The sequence below is a fragment of the Festucalex cinctus genome, chromosome 10 (assembly GCF_051991245.1).
Source record: "Festucalex cinctus isolate MCC-2025b chromosome 10, RoL_Fcin_1.0, whole genome shotgun sequence".
Taxonomy (NCBI): Eukaryota; Metazoa; Chordata; class Actinopteri; order Syngnathiformes; family Syngnathidae; genus Festucalex; species Festucalex cinctus.
Genome location: NC_135420.1, coordinates 6991176 through 7011838, shown reverse-complemented (window position 1 = coordinate 7011838; position 20663 = coordinate 6991176). Strand labels below are relative to the sequence as shown.

The window sequence follows — 20663 nt, the reverse complement described above, 5'->3', positions numbered from 1 at the left end:
TTAATGACAGGAAACTCAAATCGCCTCTTAAAGAGGGAAAAAAGGCTGAACAAAAAGCTCCAAACTGGAGATACAAAAAGGGCACTCAAAAACAGGGAAAACAAAAGGCTCTCCGCTAGGGAGGAAAACAAGGGGCAAACTAAGGGCGCAAGACAAAGCAAGGCAAGGCAAGGCAAGGCAAGGCAAGGCATCAAACAAGGACTGTGGTACAAGGACTGTGAGGACGCTTCCATGCACTGAGATGTGACACTTCGGCACTGAGGGGAGAATGCAGGTGGTTTTTATTGTCTGGCTTGATTGGTGACAGGTGGTGATAATCATGGGAGGGAACCGGTAATTAGGGAGCGGCAGGAAGGGCAAGTGACCTGGGGTGAGAAGGGAATCAGAATATCAAAATAAAACAGGAAACATGACTATGAAAATAAAAGCATGGCCCGTCACGCCGGTGGCGGCGTGACAGTACCCCCCCTCAATGGCCGGCTCTTGACGGCCTTTCGACACAAAGAGTCCAAAAACAAGGGCGGGCGGAAGGGGGCACGGAGGTGGGAACACGGCCCACCCATCCGTCCCAGACAAAAAGGCAGTTCAGGAGGGCGTCCAAGACGCCAGACGAGAGTCCCGTCGGGACAATTCAGGATGTTCCTGATAGAAGACCTTTTCTTACTGTTTAACGAAGGATCAGATTCGGAAAGTACCACGGGAATCTCGTGGACCGGTTTGACTTGGTAGACTTGGCAAGGCGTGGCAAACGTGGCAGACTTGGCGTGGCAGGCTTGGCAGACCTGACGAGGCGTGGCAGGCTTGGCAGACTTGGCGAGGCGTGGCAGGCTTGGCCGACCTGGTGTGGTATGGTAGACTTTGGCGAGGATGGCTTTGGCGAGGACGGCTTTGGCGAGGACGGCTTTGGCGGCGTGATGCAGAGACTTGGCGTGACTTGATGCAGAGACTTGGCGTGACATGATGCAGGAACTTGGCGTGGCTCAGGGTCTTGGCGCTGCGCCCGGCGAGGCTCGGGGGCTTGAGGCGGTGCCTGGCGAGGCTCGGGAACGAGAGGTTCAAGAGTCAACTGGTTGACTGCGGTTGAGAATGCACTGGTCGCTGATTGGTCCAAGACGTGATCCATACAGTCCTTTCCCCATTCCAGTACTTTCCCGGAGTTCCAGTCGATTCGGGGGTTGTGTTGACGTAGCCAAGGGTGTCCCAGAACCAAAGTGGGTGACGAAGCTTGGATTACATGAAAACGGAGATTTTCGATGTGTTGTCCAATTCGTACTTCCAGGGGTTCTGTGATATGGGTGATGCTGAATAGCTCCTTGCCATTCAGAGCTCTGGCCTGGATGGTCCGGGCAAGGGGTTCGGTGATGGTTCGTACTTGATTTACGAGTCCCCAGTCCATGAGGCTCTCGTCGGAACCGGAGTCGATGAGGGCTGGCAGGTCTATGGTTATAGCATGGTGGTTTATCTGGGCTTGCGTGATCTTTTGGGTCTTGGCAGGTCGGGGTGATGGGAAATTCACCGGTGAACCTCTCTTCACGGTGCAAGTTCCCACCAGATGACCAAGTTCACCACAGTCGTAGCAGCGGCCTTCTTGGCGGCGACGCTGTCGCTCCTCTGTGGTTAACTGGGCCCGACCAAGCTGCATGGGTTCCTCGTCATTCCCACTGACCTCTCTCGCGGTGGATGACTGGGGAAATGCATATCGTGGAGTCTCACTTGCCAGTGGATGCTGGAGGGGTCCAGAACCGGGTATCCCTTGGAGTCCGCTGCTCTGCTTGAGCTCCCACCTCCGATGATCAGTGCGGATGGCAAGCGAAATCAACGAGTCCAGGTCGCCGGGTAAGTCACTTGGAAGCAAGAGTTCCTGCATGGAGGTTGTGAGCCCCTTCAAGAAGTGGTCAAAGAGAGCTGTGTGGTTCCAGCCACTCTTGGCTGCTAGAGTTCGGAATCGGATGGCGTAATCATTAACCGATTCTCTGCCTTGTCTGAGATAGCTGAGTTCTCGCATCTTCTCTCGATCCATGTTGACTGGATCGAAAACTTGGCGGAGAGTCATGCAAAACCCGGCTGCGGTTGAGCAGGTCGGGGAGTTTCGTGCCCATTCCGCGGTGGCCCAGTCCCTGGCTCGTCCAGTCAGGTGCGAGATCATGAAGGCCACGCGGGAACGGTCTGTTGGAAAGGCCTGTGGTGAAAGTTCAAAATGGATATCGCATTCAGTCAGGAATGCCTGGCAGTGTCCTGGTTCTCCCGAGTAACGCTCCGGGGGAGCCAGTCTCAGACCTACTCCGGCCAATGCTGGAGTTGTGGTCGGTGGTTCAGCGGTGGTTTCCTGTCTCGTGGCGGGTAGCGTGGAGTGTTGCAGGTGGCTCATCAGCCCCTGCACCTGTCCAGCAAGTTCACCTATCCGGGTGGCCCATGGCTTGCTGGATCTCCTCCAGGTGCGACAAGCGAGTGGCCTGCCTCCGCAGTGCAGCCTCCAACTTATCTGCTGACTCCATGCTGGCCGAAGTGTACTGACACGACGAGAGGAGGTAGGACTCAGACGCAGGTATAAAGTTGGCCAACAAGGCTGCAGCTTTAATGACAGGAAACTCAAATCGCCTCTTAAAGAGGGAAAAAAGGCTGAACAAAAAGAGCTCCAAACTGGAGATACAAAAAGGGCACTCAAAAACAGGGACAACAAAAGGCGCTCCGCTAGAGAGGAAAACAAGGGGCAAACTAAGGGCGCAAGACAAAGCAAGGCAAGGCAAGGCAAGGCAAGGCAAGGCAAGGCAAGGCAAGGCATCAAACAAGGACTGTGGTACGAGGACTGTGAGGACGCTTCCATGCACTGAGATGTGACACTTCGGCACTGAGGGTAGAATGCAGGTGGTTTTTATTGTCTGGCTTGATTGGTGACAGGTGGTGATAATCATGGGAGGGGACCGGTAATTAGGGAGCGGCAGGAAGGGCAAGTGACCTGGGGTGAGAAGGGAATCAGAATATCAAAATAAAACAGGAAACATGACTATGAAAATAAAAGCATGGCCCGTCACGCCGGTGGCGGCGTGACAGAGTTTTGTATTCATATTAATCAGTATTGGTGTTTTATGGGCAATAAGTTGTGTAAAGCTTTGAAGGGATTTTATTCACAAATAGGAAGTATAGTTTATTTTTAAAACATAGGTAGTTTGTCAGCATAAAAATTAGACATTGTCTATAAATGTGTTTTGCAGAGTAAACCAAACTGGCAAGGTCACAAGTTAAAAGGGGAAGTCTGGGGAGAGCAGGTTCCGTGAAGGTCCCCAAAAACAGGCCATTTTAGGAACTGAAAACGTTTGTAAGCACTAAATGTCTTATAACTCAGCAGTCTGTCAAAACCAGTACAGACTGGCTGGGACACGTTCACCCTTGCTTAGTCATGCTATGATATCGGCATCCGAGGTTATAAATTAGCAGAGACAAAATGAAACTGGTTGCGCAAAAAACAGAAGAGCAAAGCACCCTCCGTCGAGGAGTGAATTTGGCTCTGTGCCCCGTTTATCCCCAAATGCTGAATGAGGAAGAATTTCTAACAATCAAGATAAGAGTAATTTGTGGTTGACAAATTGTTTTGATTGGCTGTTAGAAGATTATAGTTATCCCCTATTTTGATCAGTTTTATTAAAATTAAACAGCTGGGAGAGTAAATGGTCAACTTCCTCAATTATCTTCTTTGAGCTATTAGTTTAGCTTAAAGATAATTTGATCCAGGTGGTTCATCACAGAATAGCTACCTGTCGTGTCCACCCAGCAAAGGAATAATTCTCTTTCAAAGCTTTTGCTCTTCTTTTTACTTTTTGGTATTTCTTCAATTGATGATCTGGAGTGAGGAGCAACAAATTGTGAGTACATGTGATTTTGTTTGGTTTGAAATTATGGTGTGAATCATTACCTCTTGTCATTAATCAAAATATATTCCTTATTGAACAATTTTGCTTTGCTATTGGTTTGAACATTAATCGAATAATAAATCAAGAAAGACAAGATGTGGTTTAGAGTGTTTATGTGTGTTGTCACATTAATCATTGATTTCCTAAATCCCACTTTCACTTTCCTGCTTTAACACTTTTCTCTTACTATTTGAGTCATACTTAGAGATATCTTAAAGATCGCTTATCGAGTAGATAATAGTTCCAAATACATGTTGGCTGTGTTCCAAAAATCCTGTAAGGTTACTTCGGCTTACATAAACAAAATAAAACAAGCCCTCGCGGTCCTGATAAGGACAGCTAAACTTATTTAGGTCTTTCTAAGTGCAAACGATCATGGAAAGGGAGCCGCTGTAAAAAGAGTGTGATTAGATTTATATCCTTAAATCATCAAAGGTTACTCAACTCATTCACTGCCTTTGACAAGTATACTTGTCAATTGTATTTTTTAGAGCGGTGCTAAATGGGGGCGAATCTGAGCATGCTCCACTGTAAATATCAAACTTGGAAACAACTTTACTGATGCCCAACCACCGGTAGATGACATCATTGCCCCATTTTATAGGAAATAAACACAGTTTCAGAGTCCATGGGAGAAATGGCTGTATTTTGGCAAACCTACATTTTTCTGCTGTCAATTATAAAAGAACGAGACGGGACAAAAAGTAGGGAGTCTATTCTGTTATTTGGTAGATTCGGTTTATATATAATTATTGAATGTAATATCACGTGAGTATTGGAAATGTAAAAATTTTCTATAATGACTGGCAGTGAATGAGTTGTGACATTCTAAAACTAGGGCGGTGAGAACCTAAACGAATCCTTTTCAACGCCAGCTTGAAGCGTCCCCGTCACCTCTGTAAATCCCGTGTTACTACGGTTTGAGATAAAGGGGGACCTTAACCCTTTGTAACGGAGAGTTGGCCAGGTAAGCGAGATCAGACAAGGGACGCTTGCTAGCTGCATAGCATGACATCAGTCGGACGTTTAAGACAAAAAATGAGCTCAGAATAAATTAAACACGACAAAATGACACTATTTAAACACAAAACGTACTTACCCATGGAGAACAGCCATGGTAGAAGTCGCAGAAATAATGTCCAAAAAGCATATCGATGTGACGACAGGCAAGCGTGGCTATTGTTTACAAATAGGACTCTATATACACGGTTGTTATTTGGGTGAACTCAACTCTCCAGCTTGAACCCCACGTGATCTTGTGGTCTATTGGGAGCAGATTTCGATGTGACAATAGGCAAGCGTGGTTATTGTTTACAAATAGGACTCTATATAAACAGTTGTTATTGGGTGAACTCAACTCGTCAGCGTGAACCCCACGTGATCTTGTGGTCTGTCGGGAGCAGATTTCCGGACACGCAACACACGCGGTGTGAATTGCTGTCCTTGCGGCATCCGTATGGCCGCCGTACGGAAAACGCACCGCGTCCGTTCCGCAGTCAGTGTGAATTGGGCTTAAGTCCGCTTGGTTCTGATCCTGTGAAATCAGTAGTTAACCACTAAGCACTTTGAGGGCCTTGTAAGGTAGTAAAGCACTATACTAATGAAGCATAATTTTCCAAGCACATGCTGATTTTATACTATTTTGTTCTGAAAAATGTACATGCAGATTGTGTTTATTGTACATTAAATCCCAGTAAAATTCAGCAACAGTTACTGTTTATTGTAAATTCAATACGAGTAGTATAAACAAGTTGTTCTGTAAAGTTGTTTACATTTCCCCACTGTATTTTTTACATAATTTCCCTGGTAACCACAGCTGCCGGTTTTTCCCCGTAAAAACAACGGAATTCTTTTTTATTTATTTATTTATTTATTTATTTTTAGAGTGAATGACTGCACTCACACAATTAAGGTAACTCTCAATGAGACTTGTGCACTTGTCAACAGGTACACTGTATTTCAGACAACTCCATCTGGTGATGTTCAATACGATTTAGATTACAACTCTTACAACCAGTGCCTGGTTTTTAGCTATTCTTGGCTGGTTTTAGCCATGTGTTTTGGCTCTTTGGAGGACCTACGACCTGCACAGAGACAAAGCTTTCTTACACTATGTGCCGAGGCAGCACATTTGACTCCAGAATGCCTGGATTGTCCCTGCACAGATTTAGGACACCCTGTGCCTGATGCAACAAAACAGCCCACAACGTGAACAAGCCTCCTCCACATATTCTGCGAGGTATGGCGTTCTTTTCTTTATACACATGGCAGAACCAAAATTGTTTGTGCTCTTCCATTCAAGAAAGAAAGCTTGGCCTAAGGCGCAGGCCATTAGTCCTCCAAAAGGATAACGATCTCAAACACACAGATAGCTAAGAACACCCACAGATGGGTAAGAACAAAACATTGGACAATTTTGAAGTGGTCTTCGAGAAGCCAATTCTGATGAAGGCCCACTTCAAACATTTGAGCAGCTTGCTCAAGATGAGTGAGACAAAATACATGTGCATAAGTCTTAAAACTCATATATAATAAACTCAAAAGGCATATTTGTATTTGATTAAAATGAAATTAATTAGATTGTTTTCATATCTCACCGCTATTAAACATAGCATTGTGTTTATTGTGTCCGGCAGCATCCATCTAAGTTCACTTTTGTTGTTGCTGTTTATAAATTCTAATATACATTTGTATTAAAAAATACAGGGTTGCTGATTTTATATTTTTGCATTTAAAATTAAACATTATTCAGTGTTTTCAGTATATTATTTTAGTAATACTGTGGCAATACCGTTATCTATTTAAAGGGATAGTTTGGATTTTTGGACATGAATCTGTATTGCATCCTCACCTCAAGTAGTGTGCAATCAGCACTGACTTACCCCTGACGCTCTTCCGGTCACGCACTGAGCAACCGTGGGGAATCGTGTGATCGGGTATCAACTAGTCAGGCTGGACAGATTAGGGGCGGGGCTTTTTTTTTTTTTTTTTTTTTTTTCGAAAAACCACTTCAGACAGTCTTGACAAGCACACATTCGTAAAAACAAATGGTCCGCCCAAGGCCATTGCTATGGGCAGGGCATTTGGTTTTCCGAGACATGAGGCATTCAAGTCCATGCAAAAACAAAACGGAATAAGCAAAAGCCAAAAGGGGAAAGCATTTGTTAATGTTCTCTTTTATGGATTGTCTTTATATATCCTATTATCCTATTTCCGATTTCCTATTACCCTTTATCGAATGCCTTTGTATGTCTGGATTTGTAAATGTTCTCTTTTATTGATTGTCTTTGTATTTTCTATTAATTTTGGCACTCCTATGACTCACAGGAGTGCCAAAATTAATAGGAATGAATGTTCTTTTTTATTGAATGCCTTTGTAGGTCTGTATTTGTAAATGTTCTTTTATTAAATGCCACTGTATGTCTGCATTAGTAAATATTCTCTTTTATTGAATGTCTTTATATAACTGCTTTTGTAAATGTTCTATTTTATTGATTGATGTTCTCTTTTATGGATTGTGTTTGTATTTCCTATTAATTTTGGCACTCTTGTGACTCCATAGGCAGTGATACGAACGGACAGAAAAATAGTACCCAGCAGTAATGGAGTCTGACTTTCTTTGCTAGGGCGAAATTTTGTGATGCAAATGTATCACTGTTTTGAACACGAATTGTTTTTTTTTAGAAGAAAAACGCTTTATTTCCGTGACCCCAGCCAATTTGCCGGACTACTTTCCTCTCGACCAAAACCGGACCAGAACTCATGTCAGGGAAAGCTGTCAGGAGTAAGTCAGTGCTGATTGCACATTACTAGAGGTGAGGATGCAATACAGATTAATGTCCAAACTATCCCTTTAATGGCCTAATGTCCAAATAGTTTTGCTTATTTTATGTACAAAATTTAACATAAACACTGGGTTATACCTCCCCCTGCATTGTACTGCTGCAGCTTGTCACCATACGCACTCTCTTTCAACTGCCTTCTCCTGCGGGGAAAAACAGAAAAACAAACAGATTTTGTAAAAGAAGAAGGTAGTTAATACAGCTAGACACGCAGACACAAAAACGGGCTAATTGGGTTGTCTTTTCATTAACTGAAGTTGACGCAAAAAGTACAGTCGTGTAGGTATTCATTATTATTGTGTGATGTGTCACTGTTGTGTTTATTCGACTTTGATCTGAGAGTAGAGCTGAAGAAACTTTTTCATTTTTATTTTTTGTACGGTAATAGATCCTCACGCAGACAACTTGCAGTGTCCCCCCCAAGTGCCAGTAAATGTACTCTATATATTTTAGGGTTACAGTAAAATATAATTGAGTGTACATCACAACAGGACACATGAAGAAGTCTCAAGGACCCACGCCTGAAAGTGAACTGAAAGTCAGCCATTTTAGTTTGAAGCAGACAATTTTGGGATTACAGGGCTGCGACTTTTAACAAACTCGTTCTACGCACGAATGAGCGAGTATCCTGAAGCAAGACGCTTTTCAGCCTACGCCATGAAATGTAAGCAGATCAAGCAGATCAGTGGAAAGTAGATCATTTCCGCTTGCACGCATGCAAAGTAAGGATTTGTGTATAAAATTCATTTTTTAAAAATGGGTGTATCACCTGGTACAAATGATGGCGATGGCTACCACAGAAACAATACAAACTCCGCCTACTAAGGAGCCTGCAATCAAGGAGAGCTGCTGTCCAAGCTCCGACTTGAACTCATCTGCAAAAACACAAATCTTGTTCAGTAAATTAAAACGTAGATGAATTGCTGAAACACTTAAAATAATACAAAAGGAATCACTTTCCGTGTCTGACTAGCTCCAAAATATGCTCCAAAAGCCCACATACAGTGCACGTCAGGTTGACTGAAATTACATTCCCATACAGACATATTTCCAATCTAGCTAAACCTCTCATATCCCTTGATTGTGCATGCAGCGCCCACTCGTCCACTCCACACACCTCCACACTACTCCAGCAGCACACCCACACACTTACCATCAGTGAGCGTTTGGAAGAGCATCTCTTTGCTGTAGGCGCCGTAGCCAGCCACAGTGCGGGCTCTCACCTGAACCACGTAGCCGGTGCCAGGCCTCAGCCCCTCCAGAATCACACCGGGGGTCTCGCTCTGAACTACTGAACTGTTGGACTCTGACGGTTGAGACTGTGAGGACGGTACAAAGAGATAACATTTCTGAGAAAGAATACTGACCCTCAGCTGAACTTGCCACATGATCAAAAACTACGGTGACCTTCATCTAGTGCACTTTGGTTGGATTACGCGTCGGCTATGTTATGGTGTGGAACATATCTCCAAAGAGCAGAGACTTGGTGTGACAAATTGGTAGTCTTGACTGTGAGTCACACATGAACCCAGTTTGCCGGCACACCAGACAGCTCCAGCTGATAACTTGGATTTAAATGACAATCCCCCTCTTTGCACACAGAATTTCCACTTCATCCTTTGGAAACTGGTTCATATGATATTAATTTATTCAAATAGCTCTGTATGCACATCAAATCACTCAGATGAGACAGTAGTAGCAAAATCAGTTTTACCTGATTTGCATGTAATGCTCATCTCTCATTTGTTTTTGTTTTTTTGTTTTGTTTTTTTTCAGGTAGGGGTATTTTTAGTGATGTGAAGTGTTTTTTTAAAAAATTGCGTATTAAATTTCAGGGATGTTACAATAAGCGCAATATTGTGATATAAAAAATATATATATAAAACAGCCATAATATCGTCGTCGTCATGTTCACGATATTTAAATGCAACACATCTGTTAAAAAAAAAAAAAGTCAGGTTGATTTCCATTTGTGCAGTTCTAGCACCATCTGGTGGCTAGTTTTTTAGTGCAATTTAATTTTCATGAGGGATGTTTTGGCCCTATGTTTAAAATCTACACTAATTGTCAGATGAAGGGGAACATAATATGCCTGTGAAGCAAGTCAATATGTGGACGAAATAAATGTGTGCATTAACAACATAACATAAGAATAATAACACATTATAACAATAATATTGATGTTATGTACAAAAGCACAATATTGTGCTTTTTTTTTTTTAGTAAGAGCTCTTTTTTTTTTTTTACAATATTGTGACCTTTTTTAAATATTGCCAACCTCCCCACAATATCATAATTATCGTATCGTGAGCTTCATATCGTGATGATATATCGTGACATTTAGATATCATTATATCCCTATTAAATTTTCAATATTTTCAATTCTTACATCATTGTTTTGAATGTAATGTTGGCTAATCTGAAGTTCAAGTAAAGTTCAGGAGTGCCTGCAGAGGTTTACTCTATTACATATCTTGCATAAAAAAATGAAATAATGTCATTTGTTATCACTGTTATGATCAATGTACATTAAAATTGTTAAATGGTATTTTTTTTGTCGTGTTTTGTTGGGGATAGTTACAATTCACACAAAGCATTGGTATTACTTGAGGACTTGTTTCACCCCTACAATACAGTATACTCTGAACTCGTTACAATGCTCATATACTACACACCGATACCACATGACCAGCCTGCCAGCCATGTGGAGACACTTTAAGGACATTTATGACCCTTTTAGGCAACTACGACAATAAAACATACAAAAAGAGTCAACATATAGACATGTTTATCAGGAAAAAACTAATTTTCCATGAACACACCTCTTGTTGATAACATATTAGAAGTATAGACCCCATCTTATAAACCCAAGGCAAGTTGCTTCAACCCCAACTACACAACACACACTAGCTTTAAGGGTTATCCTGAAGCTGAATAAAAAGAGGAAAAGGATGATAGAGATTTTGTCATGATGGCATGAAAGCTGCACGCTGGGGGGTTTATGCTGTAAGGCCTGGAAGATGATGGCAAAGTGTTCAGGAGAGAGAAAAAGAGGTTCATGGATGTACGTTGTCGAATAAGACACTGTACCAAACAAATTAGTTTGTCAAAGTGTTGAAAGGTCAGGACTACAGTTACTGTCATTGCCCCCCAAAAAGCAACACACAATTTATCATAGAAAAACCCATACAAACTTTTATTGGTTATTCTTAAATATTCTCTTTACATTTGGTACAATTGAGCCAATAATTCATACTATTCATAAAGACACACACCCAATTCCAACTGATCTTGACTGACACTTAGACACAAAAAAAATGGGCACAACACAGGTACATTTTTATTCTGTGAACAATTAAAAACGATAAAATTGCACAGAAATTGGGTCTTTAGGTGAGGCGTGTGAGCGTGCGTGTCCGTGCGTGAGTGATGGTGGTGGTGGAAGGGGTATTTTTGCCTGCCACAGAGGGGAGGCTAGGCTGGCCCCCATCTGAGAAGGTCTGCTAGCCAGAGATAAGCAAGAGGAAAAAATCCTACCACCCTGTACCATATTAAATTTGTGGAATTCAAACCTCATTATCTACAAGAGTGAAGGCAAAGGATGAGGAAGTCAGGAGGAGGGGTGACGAGGTGAAAATGAAGAAGAGATGGCAGTATAAGAAAAGTGGAAACATAGCTGCCATATTCTTCTTGTCTGCAAGCAATATAAAAAGAAGAAACAGTGGAAATGATCAATTAAATGTTATATATCTGATTTTGACAGATTGCTTTATCACAAGGCAACTAGCACATTTTTTGGGAGAAGTTTCTCTTTCTTTGCTCTCACTTTGCTCTTTTAGTATATATAGTCATCAACTACATCTGTATTTTCATTCCATCTCTTATGGGCAGAAAAGTGGTGCATTTACAGTATCTGACAGCAACAGTAGTCAAATTCTTGGCCCTAACATTTTTGTCTGTTGGCATTATGGATGCAATAAGAGGAAAGTTTTTGGCCAAAACTAAAAAGGCATTTGGACATTACCAATTAATTAGAAAATTAAGTAGACAAAAAACAATGTTTATTCGTAACTTTTATGATTTATTATGTTTGCCGTGCATGATTTAGGTTCGTCATTTTTCGCCCCATAATGCAATGGGGTATTACGCGTGCTGAAGAATGACGAACCTAAATCATGAACGGCAGACAATAAATCATAAAAGTTACGAATGAACACTGTTTTGTTTTTTTTGTCTACTTAATTTTCTAATTAATTGGTAATGTGGCCCAAATGGCTAAAAAAAAGGGGGGTTTGTTTTCACTCATGCGCAAATAATACCCCGTGGCATTATGGGAAGGTATGCTAACTTTGTAGCATGTAGCCTACAACTACGTTCGGACATATTTGCGAGTATGTTCAAACATCTTTGCGAGTATGTTCGAACATATCTGCGAGTATGTTTGAACATATTTCAATACGTTCAATATGTTCGCCAGCCAAAAATGTTTACTACACATTGGCAGCTCTACGCTTCCGTACAGTTCAGTGGGCCGTCCTAGATGCACCGTAGGTGGCTAAGGCGGCATGACGGACCGCTCAGTCCTAGGCATAGCTGCTAGCCAGCAACAGATGCTAGGTGCTAGCTTTAAAGATTTGAGCTTCTTTCTATTTTAGGTCATCACAATAACCTGCTTCAGCTGTGTTGTTTCGATGATAAAAGTCTTTTGGGCCAATTTTGGTGATGGAATTTTTGGCGCATCGCCTGTTTGCAAGTCCCCCTCCGTGTGTCATAATCTGTTTGTTTACATTTCTATTTGGTTCAAGGTGGTTCATGTCCATCTTTTTATGGTTTGGTGTCCACCTGTTCTTGTCAGCCCCTGTACTTGTGTCTACTAATCAGCCCCCTCAGCCGCTTGTGTCTTGTCCAGGTGATTCTCGTTGTCTTGTTAAGTTTGCTTGTATGCCGTTTCCTGTTTCTGTTCAGTCTTGGTCAGATCATTCGTTTGCTTTGGTATGTAGTCCCTGTCTGTTGCGTGTTAGTATTGGTGAGTTTTGTGTTACTTTGATATAAGTTCGCTTGGATTTTCTTTGATTTTGTTTTTGTTCTTCAGCCTTGCTTTGCATTTTTAGAATTAAATACTTATTGAATTCATTTCTGCCTTGCCTCCATGCTTTTGGATCCTCTACCCATCCAAATAGTGCATCATTTGGGTATTAACCCACCCGGTTGGTGAATCGAACAGTACACATGGTCTCCTTCTTGGGTCCATATCTGAATAAACGAGTTCTTTCAGCTCAATATATGAAGAACATTTCTATAGATTCCCAGAACAGTACGTGGTTTTCTATTACTTTTCCACACAAACGCAAAAAGGTTACATTGTGCAATATAACACTAATCTATTACTGTTCCATTTAATTTGGCGATGTCTGTATCTCAGCATCATTTTGTCACTTTGAGGCATTTTTATAATTAAGAAAGTAAAAAACCTGATCTTTATCACCCAATAACAATCAGATGAAAAAATATGTAATACAGTATGTATTTTTGATCAGATGAGGGCAACTCTATTTATGAGTGATTAGTGTATTTGTTTATGATAAGCAGTTTGAACATCATCAGTGAAGCACAAACATGCAGATATTTCTTACTTTGCAGCACAACATCCTAATTATAGCCAAACACTGCACTGTATTGTGCTGGAAAATTTCAGTCATCAAGTCAGTGGAGCCATGGAATAGATACCAAAGGGCGTTTAAAACTCTGTGGTTTGTAATTTAAACTGTTAGTTATTGATATAATGACTCAGAGACGTTGTGTATTAAAAATGAGCAGTGGCTTCCCTCTTGACAAAACATTTTATTAAATTTCACAGGCCAAGATAAAAAGATGTCAGTAAAAAAAAAATGTGGGTTGTGTATGAGGTATGGTGTCTGTCATCCACCGATCACCACAGCACCACATTTTGCTTATAGATTATATTCTATGTTCAGACTCTTCATACCTCCTAAAGGCTTGCATGTCCCATTCATTCTGTTTTTTTTTTTGACGTCACTTCTGTGTGACATACTTTCAAACGTCATTATTCCAGTTGATATCAAAATAAATCTACTAAAAATCATACCAAAGACTAAAACGAAAGACATTTTTGCTATAATTATTGTTTTAGTTAGTTTTGTAAACATAAAATGTAATTTCAGTTAGTGTTTGTTTTTTAAAAAGCCTTTTCGTTTTTATTTTATTTCGTTAACGAAACTGTTTTTTTTAATTCTAGGTTTAGTTATTTCGTTTACTTGTGTTTTTACTTGTTTTTCAACACCCTCCCTTCTTACTTTGACCATCTCCAAACATTTTTGTTTTTATTTTATTTGAACTGAGTCAAGTGCCATTTTTAGCATTTGTCATGGGCCACTAAAAAATGGACGGCGGGCTGCAAATGGCCCACGGGCCGCAGTTTGGACACCGCTGATTTATACTGTGTTGACGTGTTTTTGTTTAGATGTCAATACCTGAGATGAACGATGACTAAGCGGTTGTTTACAGTATTTCAGCAAGTGAGACAGGGAGTTAAATTGAGCAAACAGTGTCAACACTGCACCTCCGACAGTCGTGATAACTGATGATACTGCGTTTGGTTTGCTCATTTTATTGAATCTAATGGACTGCTGGCACTGAACAGTATGGAAAAAGCACGCAAACACACATTAATCATCCAAATATACCTGATCATAGTATCGTATCTCATAGTCGAGAATGATTCCGTTGGGATGTTCAGGGGGCGGCCACGACAATGAGAAACTGCGGCTTGTTGAGCTCACTTGGTGCATTATGGGTACCACAGAAGGAGCTGTTAAAAATCCACACACAGGTGCACACAGTTAGCATAATATCATACAAGAATTATGCAAATATATATAATGATGCAATGACATCTGTTGGATTATTTACAACCCCCGAAGAAGCATTTTACCCCATCATGAAAATGTGCTTGCCACTAATGGGGTAGCAAGAATAATGGCTATAATGCATTTTGCACCTCATTTTAACGGCCTGTGTTGTTGTCGGCCATAGTGTTTTGAGTATTTATGGTTTTGATGCTGGGATATGAAGGTTGTTTTTTATCTCATTATGACATTACTTTGAGAGGTGGAGGGATGAGACGAGAAATAGATGCAGACAACGTAACGGTTAGCATACTAACCATTGCTATAATTCATAATACAATTTGTTTAGCAGTTATATGGGGCTCATGATATTAGACTATAGTACAGAACAATGGTTTTATCAGCAAAAATGTTTTAGTTTAGTTTAGTTTATTCATTTTTTCCTTTCGGACACATTACAGTTTACATCAATCACATCACATCATTTGCAACATTGACATCCGAAAGAAGGGCTGACGGGTAGAAGCCGAAGCTTATTCGAGACCCGTCCCCATCGACCCATTACTATAACGCATCAATCATATACATTATTTAGAATAGTCATTAATTTTTATCGTTATCCATCCCATACTATCCCAGACACTGCTCGCTCAGTTCATCTTGAATGTCCGTGTGTAGATTGTGGCTAGTCCCAGTCATTTGGCACTGGTGAGTCGGTCCCCAGACGCCACCAGCAAGCCCACCCCGCCAGGAGAGCAGCCAAGGCAAGCGCAATTCTTCTCTTTCACCAGTAGGGTCTTCGCTGACCTCGGATCAGCTTTCACACATGTTGTGCTTTCCAGAAGAGTAGATCGGCTTGCATTCAGCCCATTGCTTTCAAGCAATTTCAGCACTCGATTCTGGTCAGGTAGCACCACTGGTTGCTAGCATGTTGTGGATCTGATGACTCCTGTGCGCTGCCCAGCCTCGCTCACCCAGCAGAGCGGCCCACGCCAGCTGCATTCCAGGAACCAGACCACCAACCCCCATTTTGCGTATTGACAGCAGATTCATTGGAGCCACAATACAGCCTTATCATGTAGCCTTGACTGTTAGAACAAATGTCCAAACGGAATTCGAGCCAGACAATATTTAGATTCAAACGGGAACAGCAATACATGTTATCAATGCAGGTGTATAAACAAGAGTTAGCCTTGGCAAAGTCAGCAAATAATCATATACAACTCCAGCTTTGGGTAATTAGTGATGTTGTTGTTGTTGTTGTTGTGATATTGTGAATTACTGTTGTCTCTCAAGCGCTGCCAATTCCTCAGCTCCTTTCACGATTCGTGTTTTTAGTTGACCAGAGTTATCTTTAGTTTGAATAAAAATTCGGCAGTCTTTTGTCCACGTGCTTTCGATAGGTCCATTCTTTCTCATTTGTCGAGCCTTTTTGGCGATGTCAGCATTTCGTTTGGTGAGGTTTTCGTTGATGTAGACATGTTTCCCACGAAGCTTGTGACGGTCTCTCAGAAGAGCAATCTTTTTCTTTCTGTCAACAAACCTGATCAGAACTGCCGGTGCCGGTCCCTCCAGTTGGAAGCGAAAAGCACATCTGAATGTGCGCAGGATCAACAGTTAATCCCAAATCTCTGAGTTGAAGTGTCACTTGCTGTTCCACAGTCTCGTTCCCTGAATATTGGTCAGAATCTTCCGTGCTCGTGCTAGCCGCAGCTCTCAAAGGGCCAAGGCGCGGCTTGATCTTGATACCGGTGACTATCACATCGTTGATACGAAGATTTTGTTCCAAATCATCCACTTTTTGTTCCAAGGCAACAATGCGTCGATCTTTTTCCTGTGTCTCTTTCTTCAATTGCTGTATTTCCTGAAGAAGTGGCTCAATGCTCTTCTTCATTTCAAGTAATTCGGCAACCATTCCACTGAGTTTTTTAAGAGAAGATTTTATCTCCTCAATCTCGTCAGCTCTTTTTCCGCCAGGCATTCTGCAACAATGTAGTTAAAAATCCCAATGCAAAAATCAACAAGTAGTTAGATTCACGAGCGAGTGCAGGAGCAAGTACAGATGCGTCCTTCCTCAACAGATGCGTCCTTGAAGTTGACAGATGCGTCCTTGAAGTTGGTGCATACATTCATCGACTGTAGTCTAATCATTGAGCCATGATGGCTGTGAAAGACTGCTCTCATCAATTTTCACTTTTAACTGTTTGACTGCCAAAAACGTTTAACAATTAGTAAAATCCTGCTGTATGCCACCATAAACATTAAATAACGGCAGCTCAGTGTTGTTGTTTTTTTTTGTTTTTTTTTGTTTTTTTTAAATGAACGGGCAGTGCAACGTCTAAGTGCAGCGCTGCCTGTTCAATGGGTTGTGGAACCAAAAACAGCCACTAACTATGGCCAGCAGTTGGCAGCATTGTATCTATTTTCAATGGGCTCAAGCTGTATGAAATTCCATTGAAACCTGACGGAATCGGTTGAAATGGAATGTTTTCAACGATGTAAATGATCGAAGCCTTTTTGTCACATTAATTCTTTAACTGCCAAATGTTATGTAATGTTAAATACAAAAAACAACCCAGACAGCTGATTTTGAGCATTTTCACTCAACTTTAAAGGCAAACAAAATATTGTGCGCTACGACGACATAACCATAAAAAAGTATGTTTGTACCTTATTCTGTTCTTTAGTAATCACCATTTGAAAGTAGGTCATTTGAGTGACATAAGTGAAAGTAAGAAAACAAGCTTTTTGTGAAGATACATTTTTTTTGCACAACATTGACTTTGACACAATTTTTTGTTTAGTGAAACTGTGAATTAGATTTAAAGTGACAAAGACTGATCGTTCACGTCATCGTTGAAAACGTTCAATTTCATCTGATTCGTCATGTTTCATTGTAATTTTGATAAACCGTCAGCCCATTGGAAGAGATACAATGCTCACATCTGCTGGCCATAGTTAGAAGGTGTTTTGGGATTCCACAATCCATTGACCAGGCAGCACTCTTTTTTTGATAAAAAAATAAAAAAGTAAATAAAAAAATAAATAAAAAATAAAAACTTAGTATACATCAATTAATGTTTATGGCGGCATTCATTAGGATTTTAGCATACATTAAACGTTTTTGATGGTCAAAGAGTTAAAAACTTCTCCTGGGAAATGCTCAGGATTTGTGCATGGTTTTAGAAGCCTTCCTTTATAGAGATGAAAAAGAAAGAAGTTTTGTTTTTGTTTTTTTTGTCAAATGCTTAAACAGTGATGGAATGAGGGAGGCTTGGATCTGGCAGTAGATTTTAGATCTGCTCAGAAGAAAATGAATTACTTATTGAGAAAGAATGAGCCTGGGATACTGAAAATGAGGTAAATACTATTTTCCATCAGAATAGAAACATCTAAATGCTGGTGGATATTTCATTTAAGTCTGTCTCTATAAAGTATTGATGGACCAGTAACTTGGCTGCCTTTGCAGTCTGTGAGAAGTATGCTGTCAGAGACTGGAAGGAGAGCAGGGCAAGAAAGAAAACAAGAACTAAGAGGAAGGCAGAGGCAAAAAGGACAGCATGATGAAAGAAAGCTGCAGGAACACAGAGGAGAGGGAGGGTGTAGGAAGGAAGACAGAGGCAAAGAGATGACAAGCTGAGAACATGTTTTATGAATTAAAAGGCTGCAGCTCAATTTCCTTTATCCCCCTAGCCATCCCTTGCTCACATAATCCACACTGCCCCAGGGTACCATTACACACGCCCCACAGATGGCCGCACACACATGCGCTCACCAACACAATGCTTTTGCACTCACCGGCTTGATTGGTTGTAATGTTGATTGACACCTGCTGGGCGGGATAAGGGCTCTTATTGGAAACTCCGTTGACAGCCTGTAGAATGTAAATATAATCAGCTTTATACATTATACAACTGTTATTTAAACTTGCAGAGTGAGTAACAGATAAGAATAGAAAATCTATTTTCCGAAGGGACACGTGCAAGCCAGCCAAATTATAGACACCGACATCCAACTGAAGAAATGTAATATAAAAGTATATTTATTTACCATTGTGGTTTGCAGTTATTGAACAACATGACTTGCTGTAGTGAAGGGGGTTGATGTATTTTAATAATAAGAACATCTATCAATATGATGCAACAGTCCTTCATCACTACAAACTATAACCACAAAATTCTAATATTGTTAAAAAAAAAAAAGTAATTAACTCTTTGACTGCCTGTTTTTTTGTCTTTTTATCAATGGGCAGTGCAACGTCTAAGTGCAGCAATGCCTGGTCAATGGGTTGTGGAATCAAAAACACTCACTCACTATGGCCTGCAGATGGCAGCATTGTATCTCTTTTCAATGGGCTGCCGGTGTATGAAATTACAATGAAACATGACAAAATCTGATGAAATAGAACGTTTTCAAGGATGACGTGAATGATCAAAGCCTTTGTCATTTAAAGTTTTTTTTTTGATAACGTGAGGCAGTAAAAGAGTTAAGATTGAGTAAAAACTGTGGTTGATTTTTTATTTTATTTTATTTTTGATGGCTCTTGTGCTGGATGTTAGCAGATTATGCAGGTCTACCAAATGAAAAGGCCAGTGAGCATGCTTACAGGCAACACTTTATCTCTTGGCTGACATTATAGCAGATTTAATCATCTGTGAGGTAATTAAGTGAACAGTTACTTCCTTAACTACTGGGAATCCACTCTTCAGCTGACTCATTTCAAAATCAACACTGTAAATATGTGCTTGATACCAGGATGGATTCTGCACGACTGGACCATCTGCACGGACCTGTCTGCTGCATGTTGTGTTATCGTTATTAAAAATATCACCTTTCATAAAAAGTTTTGCATAGGTTGTTTTATTTTGCTACAGTACCATTGCTTTGATAAGATTCTCTAACAGCATAGTGGATTTATATATATACATATATAGACTTGACTCGAGTCATGAAGGAATGATGTTTGAGTGATGTTCTTGTTTTATGAAGCCATCTATGGAGGACCAAAACTGCCAAAATTCGAAATAAATAAATGACTAAATAAATAAATAAATGACTAAAAGTGAAAATAAAAATTAATATAAAAAAATATAATTCCAAAATTATATCTAAAAAAATAAATATAAATGGAAATAAATCCGTTTTCATTTTAACTTTTTGTCATTTATTTACTTATTTATTTATTTATTTATTTATTTTTAATTTTGGCAGTTTTGGGCCGTACGGCCAAGTGGAAATGTTATTCAAATGAGGGGGTGGTCCTAAGCGTGTCTTGGGTTGGACTCCACCGTTGCAAACTGCTTGTCATTGGCCGAGTGAGCAGCTCGGTGAACAAGGAAGTCTCACCGGCTTACAATAGAGAGCTCCAGCAATGGACGAAGATCGTGTCCACCGTCACCTCAACTTGCGACTTGAGTTGTTAGACAACAAGTGAGAGCAGACAGTGGACAAGATTGTTTAGATATAATTTGGGGATTATATTTTTTTATATTCATTTTTATTTTCACTTTTATACATTTATTTATTTATTTAGTCATTTATTTATTTAGAATTTTGGCAGTTTTGGTCCTCCATAGCCATCATCAAGTTTCAACTAGAGTGATGTTTGAGTGATGTTTTTGTCTCATGTAACCATCATCAGGTTTTCTACTAGTTTTGTGTTATATGATCTAAGAATGATACGATGCCTAGATGATGCGTGTGGTGACAGGAATCTTTGGTACTGTGTGATCTATGGGTCAACAAGCCAATCGGAGAATTCCATGTCATACGATGTCTTGCCACAACCTATGATGAGATTGATTGATTGTCTACATTTTAGCTGTCTGAAAGATGTTCGTGTTGCTGGATTATTGCTGTCTGTTCCTGTGTACAGCTCTCTTAGTTTCTGACTCTCAGTGTGAATAAATAGATTAAATCTTATTTGTGTCTGCGCTTTGGGCTCCAAACCTCTCAGCACACAACAGACCACCGAGAACAGGAACTAGAAATGTGAAGACTACAAAATTGCCGTAAATTTCATGCAATTTTAAGGGAAAATGCTATAT

At 40.6% G+C, this 20663-nt stretch overlaps 1 protein-coding gene across 1 annotated transcript in view; it reads right to left on the bottom strand.

Moving 5' to 3' along the window:
• LOC144027739 (ephrin type-B receptor 1-like) overlaps nt 1-20663 on the bottom strand; it is a 153790-nt gene that overhangs the window by 44412 nt on the left and 88715 nt on the right. The window contains exons 8-12 of the mRNA XM_077535534.1: nt 18415-18490; nt 14455-14579; nt 8904-9069; nt 8520-8625; nt 7832-7893 (exon numbers count right to left, since the gene is read on the bottom strand). Of these exons, the coding sequence (XP_077391660.1) occupies nt 7832-7893; nt 8520-8625; nt 8904-9069; nt 14455-14579; nt 18415-18490 (535 nt within the window). The remainder of the gene's footprint in view (nt 1-7831; nt 7894-8519; nt 8626-8903; nt 9070-14454; nt 14580-18414; nt 18491-20663) is intronic.